The 10852-nt window shown below is 41.6% G+C and overlaps 1 protein-coding gene across 1 annotated transcript in view; it reads right to left on the bottom strand.

Moving 5' to 3' along the window:
• Golga5 (golgin A5) overlaps positions 1-8198 on the bottom strand; it is a 38588-nt gene extending 30390 nt beyond the window's left edge. The window contains exons 1-2 of the mRNA XM_005390333.2: positions 8068-8198; positions 4215-4776 (exon numbers count right to left, since the gene is read on the bottom strand). Coding sequence (XP_005390390.1) covers positions 4215-4746 — 532 coding nt within the window. The 5' untranslated portion in view covers positions 4747-4776; positions 8068-8198. The remainder of the gene's footprint in view (positions 1-4214; positions 4777-8067) is intronic.
• Positions 8199-10852: the final 2654 nt, after the last annotated feature.

Raw genomic sequence — 10852 nt, 5'->3', positions numbered from 1 at the left:
CTTAAAAGACAACAGAAGTTAAAATAATAAAACACTGGCGACAATGAACATAACTAAAAGTGGTTCCCTGGGAGATATATGTGCATGTGAATATCTTGTTGGTTTTTTTTGGCGGCGGGGGGAGGCGGGGTGGGGAGTAGGGGGAGCGGAGTACCAAGAATTGAATTCAGGACCTTGCGTTTGCCAGGCAGGCACTTGTGCCACTGAGCTATATCCCTGGCCTATGAATATCAACTGAACTTCATCAAAGCTATTTTTTAAAAAACAGGCAGTTAGCACAGGGGAAAACCCATGGTCAGGGTTCAATCTACACCACATGTTGATATTCTTCAGGCAGTATATGTGACTTAATTTTGGATTCTACACGGTAACATGTATAAACACCTGGTAAAGTTTTAGCCATGACACCATTATTTTCCTGAGTTAAATCACCTTCCCAAAGTGTATATGAAATAGATAAATTCTTAAGAAATAAAAATCAAATCAACAGTCTAGATTCTTTACTAATACAGCAAAGCCTAATGCTTTGGCCACAGTGTTCTAACAAATATTCACAGAGTAAATAATCTTTGTCTTACACCAGTTAAAAAAAAAGGAGGACCATTTTCCTAATCATTTTATACGGCTAACGTAATTGTAATACTAAAACCTAACAATATTAGAGGTTAATTTCACTTCCATAAAATGGCAAAACCCTAAACAATATTGGTCAACTGTAGGTTAAATTTGGTTTTATGCTTTTAAAATTTGATATGTATATATTAATATTAAGAAAAAAATGGTAGTATTATTTCCATAGAAAGGGGAAAACACTGCTAAAAATTCAACATGATAAAAACTCAAACTCAAACTCAAGGTTATACATGGGAACCTTAGTCTGATTAAAATGTACCTATGAAAAAGTTAATGCAAGATTATTCTTAGTGAAACAGTCATGGTGTTCCCTTTAAGACAAGGAACAAGACAGAAAAATCAGTTGTTAGGTCCTAGCCAATGAAGTAAGGCCAAGAAATAGATTTTTCTATTATAAGATAAAAGGGTTAAAAAGAAACAAACTTATTATCCACAGATGGTATGTATAGAAATGTACAAAAATTAAGAGCAATCTGGGTTGCTATGTATGCATATACAAAAACCAACACATCAGCAACAACAGAAAGCAAAAATTTTGAAAAATATCATTCCTAATAGCTTCAAAAATGTAAACCATGTATGAATAGATCTAATGCAAGTCATAAAAGATCTTCGTGGAGCAAACAATGAAATCTTGATAAACACTTAAAAACAAGTTAAAATTATACATTAATGGGTTAAGACAAATTCAGTAAAAATGTCATTTCTCACTAAAGTAATGAACTCCCAATAAAAAGACCAACAGAATTTTTTGTGAAACTTGACAAGGCAATTCTAAAATGTGTAAAAGGCCAAGAACAGCCAAAACATTTCTTCTTTTTTTTTTTTTTTTGGTTTGGCTGGCCTTAAACTCTATGTAACCCAGGCCATCTTTGAACTTGAGGCAATCCTCCCACCTTAACCTCCTGAGCGCAGGGATTCAGGCAGGAGCCACCACACTTGGCTTACCAAAACATTTCTGAACAATGACCACAAGGTAGAAGTAGGCCTATCAAATGTTAGACATATTAAAAAACTAATTAAGACAGTGTGGCATTGGCTTAAGGATTTACAAATGACCCAATGAAACAGAAATAAGTGCCCAGAAACTGATAAAGAATAGATGTATGATGGAAGTGGCGCAGTGAATTGGTAGGGAAAGGACAGTCTTTTTTCAATAAATGTTGCTGGGGTAGCTGATTCTCATATGCCTACCTATACTATACAAATATCACTTTTAGATATACACCTAAATATGAAAGGCAAAACTATAAAACTTTTAGAATACAGGAACACATCTTATATGACCTTAGGGTAGGGAAAGACATTCTAAGAGAGAAAAAACACAAGCCACAAATAAGATTGATAAATTAACCTACATCAAGATCTTTTTTTCATTCAGATGTGGGGGGACCCAAAGTAAAACTAAGGAGGATAAGAAATAATTAGCATTTAAAATATGTAAAAAATGTCTACAAAGACGAGCTAGTAGAAAACATTGACAGAAAAAGGCTAGAAAAGATGCTCAACCACATCAGCAAGGGGGAGATAAAAAAATAACGACAGAACTGAGTCCCAAAACGTAAGTCATCTTGACAATATCAAATGCTAAGAACAAGCAGCCAAAGGTCATCTTAATCATAGCTGCTGCGTATAAACTGGTATCACTTCCTCAGATGACAGTCATCACTAGTGCAGTTGAACACTGTCATGTCTTACAACTCAGTAATTTCATTTCTGTGGATCCTAGGGTATTGGTTCTCAAGCAGGGGTGATTCAACCCTACACAGGACATTTGGCAACGAGATCAGACATTTTTGGTTGTTGCAACTGAGGGTGCTACTGATATCTAAATAGGCTAAAATGCCAGGGATGCTGCTGAACATCCTACAAAGCACAGGACAGCTTCCTTCGGCTATAAATTATTTGGCCCAAAATGCAAACAGTTCTGAGGTTGAGACCCTACCCTTGGGAAGCAAACTTAACTTTTATAACTCCAATATAGTATTATAACTGGTTCTAATTCATTTCCCTGCTAATCAGGTTCCCCTTGGCCCATCCTCTAAATGCAAGCTGTTTTCTTAAAGTATAAAAATTATGCACAGTCAACACTTGCTCTAAAGGCTTCTATTAGCATCACATGGCTTATGGCAATCACTTTACACTTTTACTGGCCTAACAATCACTTTGGGGACAAAAAGAATTCAGATGGCCTGCTCCATCTCCAGAATATCTGACTCAGGAAGTCTGAGGAAGTACTGATAATTCAGTTATTACCTCACTCAGTGATTCTAATACAAGCTGCTCAGAGAGCGATCTTTAACAGTGATCTCTAAGAACAATGGGTAACAATGTTATACAAAAGCCTCTGCAAACAGATGCTATCTTGCTTTGCTGGCTTCATTTTTTCCTGGCTTTCAATCTCAAGTGCCCAGAACTTTCTTGTATCTTTTTCTACTTTACTAACTCTTTAAAGAATCTGTTGTCTCTTCATGGAATGTTCTCTCTTTCTTCTCTTTTTAAAAATTTGACAAACTCCTATACATCCTTAAACAGCTAGCTCAAAACAGAGCCTCTGTGAATCCTTCCCTAATACCTCAGGCAATTAGTTACTGCCTGCTATTTCCACAGCACTCTCACAAATACCTCAAATGCTATGTATAAATTACCTGGTTACATACCTGCCTCACCCACTAGACAGTTCCTTATCTGTGCACCCAGTAGGTTCTCAGTAAATGTGTAATCAAAAAAGTTGAGAGGAAATTTAGGAGTGTGGAACCATAATTAATCAACTGCTACTGAACACTCCTACATTAAAAGCCTAATACCCATGTTTCTATATAACTTTTATCTTGAAGATACAGATTTTATTCACTAACAGCCAAAACTGAGAGAAGCATTAACATTCAAGAGTATGTTTCCATTAACCATCAACTCTATAAAAACTTCCTGCAAAAATCTACAAAGTTTACTGCAATTTTAAAGTACTTTAATTAGCCATGTCAACCACGTTAACCTCATCTTGCAGGTGAGATGTGCTTATAGGAATAATTTCACAGTTCATTAAACAACTGAAAACCAGAATTCTGAACTTGTACTTCACTACTAGGTCAATATCTTCAATTCAACTTCAAAGTTTAGTCTCTTAGCTGTATTTCTGGAAGACGCAGGTTTAAAAACACACAAAACTCTCCTCAACACAGTATACATATAGAGTATAGCTTTCTGTCATTTTTGTAATTTCAATAACAAAAATAAATGGATTGAGATAGTTTCACATCTAAAATCACATTTTTCAGATTTCAATTTCTTTTATCTTAAATTATTTTACGGACTCCAATTTGACACAATTTCTTAGATACTGGGTTTGGTGAAGTTATCAATAGACAACGTTCCAAAGTCCCTGCCACAACTGTATATTCACCTGTGATAGTCAAAGCTGCCTCCCTTCTTTAGACCACACCCAGGCAGAAGGCCTGCTCTTACACCAGTGGACCAGACTCTAAAATAGTGGATGATAAACAAGCTAGGATGATAAACAAGCTAGGATGGTTTAAGCCAACTGGCTTAATTCTAAAACAATTGGGGGACTGGTTAACTACCATGGCTTTGGCTTCCAGAATTTTCTTCATTGGCTTTGACAGTGGTGACACCGGTGTTCACAGAACTGATATTTGATGTCCGAGAACTTGGAAAGACAGGGGCTTTGCCCTTTTCTTTCTTGAGCTCCACCTTCCCAGTGGGCTCCTTCTGTGAACTATTAAGAAAATCAAACAGCAGCTCATCATCAGGTTCTGACTTTTTCCTCCGAACAAAGTGGGATGAAGGCCTTGGAACAGATGCGTTTTCAACAGGATGGGAAGCCTCCCCGGGTGTCCTAGATCCTACTTTCACATTTGCAGTGCCAGCTAAGATGGTGGCTTTTTGATTTCGAATGTTTTCAGCTGCTGAGGAAATGTAAGAGGCTTTAGGTCCAGTCTGATATGTCAAATCTGTATTTTGCTGATGCAGTTCAGGATAGTCAGCAATTTTGCTGGTGGTGTTCTCTCTTCTACTGAGAGCTGTTGCAGCCCCTTGGTCAACGCGGTTTAACAGATCTTCCGCCTTTCCAGCAAGATCAACCAACCAAGACATGATGGCAGCAGAATAATCTTATAGGTGAATCTGTAAAAAGGACATCAAATGATTAGTGTGGCACAACAGCAGAGTCTAACAGTTCACACCAAACTCTGGAATGAGACAGTTCTGGGTTGAAATTCTAATCCTGCCTCTTATTAGCTAGGTAACCTTCAGCAAACTACTCACTGAAGCTAAGAAACCTTAGCTAAGTGTACTTAAAACTAACCTTAAAACTAAGTGTAGTTTTTACCTTAAAGAATGGTCTGTTTTGGGGGTTTTGTTTTTGTTTTTTTTTTGAGATGGGGTTTTGCTACGTTGTCCATGCTGACCTCAAAGTCCTATATTGCCCAGGCTGGCTTCAAACTCCCAGGCTCTAGTAATCCTCCTGGCTCAGCCTCCCAAGTATCTTAACAGGACATAATACAGGGAAAAAGAAAAAAACAACACAGTTTCAAAATGCTTGGCACACAATAAGCACTCATTTTAGTAGCTGCTATTATGTTTATTACAACCGCCACTACTGAATTGCAGTACTGCGGCTCAAATCCAGGGGTGTTCTATCACTGAGCTACATCCCCCGCCCTTTTCTATTTTTAATTTTCAAACAGGGTCTCACTAAGTTGCCCAGGCAGAACTCCAACCTGTGATTCTTATGTCCAGGTCTTGCAAGTGCTGGGATTACAGGTGTGTGCCACCACATCTGGCTGTCATTATGGCTATTTTAATGAAAGGCAATCTTAATGCAGCGGATGGATATGTTATGGGCTGAACTGTGTTCCCCCTGAAATGCACATTCCAGGTGTGATGAAAATATGCAATGAATGATTACTTTTTAACTTACTAAAGTAAAATACATTGCTTTTAATTCTCTTCAAAATCGTCCCCTCACAGACATATCCCATTGTTCTTGCCACTTTCTGAAGCAGTTCTGAAAGTCCTTTTCACCTGGTGTGATCAAAAATATGGGGACTGTGGCTGCTCTGTGTCATCTAACAGAAAGGAAGGCTTGTAAAAACACTGTGGTGTGCCCTCTTCTACCTATTTTCCTCCTCTACCTTATTTACCACAACTGGCACTGTGCAACTTTTGGCTCTTCCTTAAAGTCAAAATGACCATGAGAAGTGAATGTTTGGAATTGACTCAGGACATCAAGGCACCCACGACAGTGCAACTAAAGACGCTCATGAAAGAGGACTTTCAGAACTGCTTCAGAAAGTGGCAAGAATGATGGAATAAGTGTGTTTGAAATAAGGGGGAGGATTTTGAGGGTCATTAATGGCAATGTGTCTCTTATCATGCTACATTTAAAAAAAAATCTAACCATTCATCATATTTTTCAATCACACCTCATACTGAAGTCCAAAGCCTTGAACATCAGAAAGTAACTGGAGACAAGGCCTTTAAGGAGATAATGCAGTTCAAAAGAGTCACTAAGAGGGCCCTACTCCAACAACCTGGTGTTCTTATTTATTTATTTTTTTTTTTTGGTTATTCTCCGGTACTGGGAACCGAACTCACGACCTTGCGCTTGCCAGGCAGGCGCTTTTGCTGCTGAGCTAAATCCCCAGCCCCCACAACCTGGTGTTCTTAGATGAGAGAATTTCAGCCGGGTATGCTAGTGCACACCTGTAATCCCAAGAGGGGCTGAGGCTGGAGGGCTGTCCAGAGTTTGGGGCCAGCCTGGACTACATAGAGAAATCCTGCCTTGGAAAAAAAAAAAGGAAATCTACACAAAAATAGACGTACAAGTGATAAGCTAACATCAGGACAAAGGGAGAAGATGGCCATCTGTAAACCAAGGAGAGAAGCCTCAACAGAAACCAACCCTGCCCACACCCTCTGATCTCACAAATGTGAGAAAATAAATTTCTACTGTCCAAGGCACCTAGTCTATGGTACTGTGTTATGTTACTTTGCAGCCTTAGCAAATTAAAACACCATCCAAACAGCAAATGATATATAAGGCAAAACTCCAGGACAACCAAACAAAAACAGTTTATCTGGAGCTCCTTTCAAAGTGCTGAAATTTGAGAAGTAAAATCCCTCCAATAAATACAAAAACTACCCGTATTAAACTAAAGGACTATTACAGATAATTTAGGTGTTCACATCATATGTCTAAAGTATATTTTCAATAACTCAAATACTCAGTACCTAACGTGCACATTAAGCTCAGTTCAGAATTAAAACCTGACTTCATCTGTTGACACACAGTCAAGTACTTCAGTGTGCCACCATAGGTCAAGGAAGTGATACAGTAATTAATCCTCACAATATAAAAAAGTCAACCACTATAAAAAGTCAACCACCATTTCCTTTTTTCCTTTTTTTTTTTTTTTTTTTTGGTACTGGGTCTCAAACTCAGGACCACATGCTTGCCAGGCAGGGGCCCTGCCACTGAGCTATACCCACGGTCCCTAACCACTATTTCTTGAATGTCTGTGCCACTCCTTTTGTCTGGAACTCTTTCATGATTCACTCTTTCTTTACCTCCTTTTTCACTTGAATGTCATCTGCTTCAGAGTTCTTTCTTTTCATCTAAATTAGGTCCTATTAAGATTCATACCCTTTCTTTTGATTCACAGGTGCTTACGTTTTACAATCATGTGTTATTTTTCAAACATGTCTCATCCTGCTGCAGAAGGAGGTGTATTTAGATAAACACCATGTCTGCTTTGCTCACCAATGAATTCCCAGCATGTAGTACACACGGGCACTCATCACTGCTACTGAAGAGGATTTTTATGTGTCAAAGGCTGTGCAAACATGATTACACATAATTTCATAAGCTTGCCTCCCATTTTAATGTTAACAGCGCTTTAAAACACTAGCATTGATTACCTAATTAAACATTAGGATGGGCCCTGGGCACTCGCCCATCGACAAACATCCGGAACGGACGTCAGAGGTTCAAAGCGGCGAATCCTCTGGCCCTGCACAGGCAGGAAAACAAGACGTGGGGCAAGGGTCTGCAGATCGCCGAAGCGCAGGGTCGGCTCGGAGGACGGGATGAGGACGGCGGGGAAAGGATGCTGAGGCGGGGCTGTCAGACCCTCCCGCTCTCCCCAACCACCCACGTCCTCCCAACCTCAGAAGCCAGAAGCGCAGTCACACCACGCAAAGGCCGGTGTCGAGAGGCAAAGGCTGGGAGGCAAACAACGGCCGAAACCCAAAGGAACCCTCCCTCCCCTTCCTCGGCTCCAAACCCCAAAGACACGCGCGGTCCGGGGGAACCTGAGGTAAGCCAAGTCTCCGCCGAGGCGGGGGACCCGCTTGCAGGTCCGTTAGCTTCCCAGGTGGACCCGTCCCGGCCGCTGGACCTCGTCGCTGCCTCACCTGAGGGCTCCAGAGGGCTGCACCGCGGCCTCGACGCCCTCGTAGGCCGGGCCCCCTCAGCAGCCGGCCCAGAGAGGACCCGGGTCCACTAAACCACCTCCGGGACTGACGGGCCTGGCCACCTCTTCCGGGAGACGTGGAAGGGCGGCAAGGACCCCAAAACAGAGTGGCCTTCGAGCTGCCTGAACAGCGGGAAGCTGAGAGCCACTAACCATGCGCAAGCGATGCAGGCAGTAACGCCGGCGGCTGCGGGGGCCTCGCGCAGGGCCACGCCCTCTTCCGCCCGCGGCGAGACTGGGCGGGGACAGAGTGTGCGTGCGTGTGACGTAGACCGCCCCCTGCTGACGAAGGCCTGCACGCGGCTGTCACAACATTGGAGCGCACGCCTACAAGTGGGCGGGGCGTCGCTACAGGCCACTTGGGCGACTATGGCTGTGTGACTCTTGGAAGGAATTTAAGACTTGAGTTGGGCAGGAGGAGAGATTCAGGTGGACCATCCAGACCTCACCTTTCTCCTTTATAGTTTTACCGTGAAAGATGCTGATATCCCTGGAAGAAATTGAGAGTACAGAAAACATGATTCCTATTTTCATGGAGCTATCTACTATCTAGTGACAGAAACCAAATGAGTGAACAGGACCGTTTCAGAGGATCGCCAGAGCCATACAGACAAGAAAACAGAAGGCATGACTGGAGAGAAGTACTTTAAATCAGGTGGTCGTGGAAGGTTTCTGCAAAGGAGATACTTGAGCAGAAACCTAGAAGATAGAAAAGGCTTTCCAGTTAGCAGTCTTGTAGTTATGTTCATGGAATCTTTTAAATTAGTCTATGATCTATATCAGGGCCCTGGCCTAGGACCACCAATCTCCTGCTCAGAGGTATGATGACAGAATAAAGCAGAGACAAAACATGTATCTTAGTTACAAGGGGCACCAGGAGGTCAAAGCCCAATGACGGGCTAGGACCATGAGGCACGGTGCTGGCTTTTATTAGGTGTACAGTTTGATTGGTGGGTGTACTGGTGGGCTGCAGGAAGTGGTGGGGCGAGCTGCTGATGCAGTCAAGGTTCAAGAGATGAGGAGCAATACATTTTTGGAAAATCACACAGGAGCAGATCAAGGTTAACTAGTAACCTGATTGCCTGCTAACTGCAATTACTGAGCTAAATAGAATTTGTACGAGTCAAGTCCTTATGTTACCTCACTTTGAGGAGCCAGAACATCACAGACTGTTTTCTATGTTTTCTAGCCTTGACTCTGCCTGTTGACTTAAAGATTAATCTGTCCTTCCACCAGCTGGGAGTCTTTCCCTAAGTCATGTAGGCCTAGGATACGTTCTCAATTTATTTTTGTGCCAGTTTATTAATATTAATTATTGCCTGCTCTTTACTGCATCAAGTTAGTCCTCAGCAGATGATCTGCATTCAGTAATTTGCCAAATATTCAGCTTTTACTATGAGAACGGGACTGGGCTAATTTGACCCTAACGACAAGCCAACAATGCAGTCTCCAGTATCCCAGTTTTGGGGTTGAGGAAATTAAGGCTCAACGACTTTAAGTAATTTAGGTCTAAGACCATCTGCCCTGCTAAGGGTCCACATTACTGCAAAGCCCATGCCCCTTAGATATGATGTGTTACTGTCTTGAAATTAAATACTGGGAATAGTTACAACTTTTCTTCATGCGGATCAGGATTAGCCCAATCCAGTGAAGAGAAAAACTTTCAACAAGACCAGCTGATAATGGTACCCAACATGTACTGAGTCCTTATTAAGTGCAGAATACTGTTAAGCATTGGATATGCTTCACTTCATTTAATTCTCACAGCTACATTAAGAAAGATGCTATTATTAAAGTGGTAGATGGTATTGTTCTCAATTTGTAAGTTGCTCTTTTGTTAAGGGTTAGATACCATCACTGGTTGCCATGTGACTGCATCCTGGGCAAGTTTTCTTTCCAGCTTCAGTAAGTTCATTCATACTTGATCCCATGGCCTGCTTTTGGCCAATGGGGTGTGAGCAGAAGTGTGTTGCTACATCTAGGCAGAAGCATTAGAAGTGTGATGTAGTTCTACCAGCTGTCTTGGACTTTGTCCTCTCTCATAAGAATGCATGTCTCAGATGGGTCCTGAAAGGAAAGAGATGTGAAGCAGCCCACACTGAACATGACACCGACATGACCAGTGAGAAATAAACCGTTGCTGTTAGAAACCACTGAGATTTAGCGTTAGTTATTGCATAGTCTTATCTAATGAAATCTGACTAATACAGATTCTCATCTAACAGGAGAAGACAATGAGATCTTCCACATTAAAAAAAATATTGATGGTACATGGGCCTCTGGAAAGGAGTATTTTAAGAATTCCCTCATGCCAGGCATGGTGGTACATGCCTATAATCCCAGCGCTCAGGAGGCTGAAGCAGAAGGATCGCTGTTAGGGGTGAAGCTGTCTACCTAGGGTAGCTAGGACAAGGTCACTGCTTCTTATGAGTTTGGCAGGGCCCCATGAGAAGTGTGTGGAGCTTAGGGAGCTGACACACATAGTGACTTGACGTTTGCCTGTTAATATAAACACTTCCTCCCTTGTTCTCCATGAAACCACCAAGGCATGCTGTTCTGCTGAAGATTAGATAGTCTTCCTGTCCCAGATCCTCCCCTCCCCTTAAACTCTGTGAACTTATTCATATGCTGATTGTATAAACATTCTGCAGGTGCCAAGCAGTTCCTTTCTTCTAGCAGGAGAATGAGTTCTACCTGACATCAGCTTTCTGTATATTGACTCGGGT

The sequence above is a fragment of the Chinchilla lanigera genome, unplaced genomic scaffold (assembly GCF_000276665.1).
Source record: "Chinchilla lanigera isolate Chin_1 unplaced genomic scaffold, ChiLan1.0 scaffold00037, whole genome shotgun sequence".
Taxonomy (NCBI): Eukaryota; Metazoa; Chordata; class Mammalia; order Rodentia; family Chinchillidae; genus Chinchilla; species Chinchilla lanigera.
Note: the sequence above shows the minus strand (reverse complement) of the source record. Positions and strands in the feature narration are given on the sequence as shown.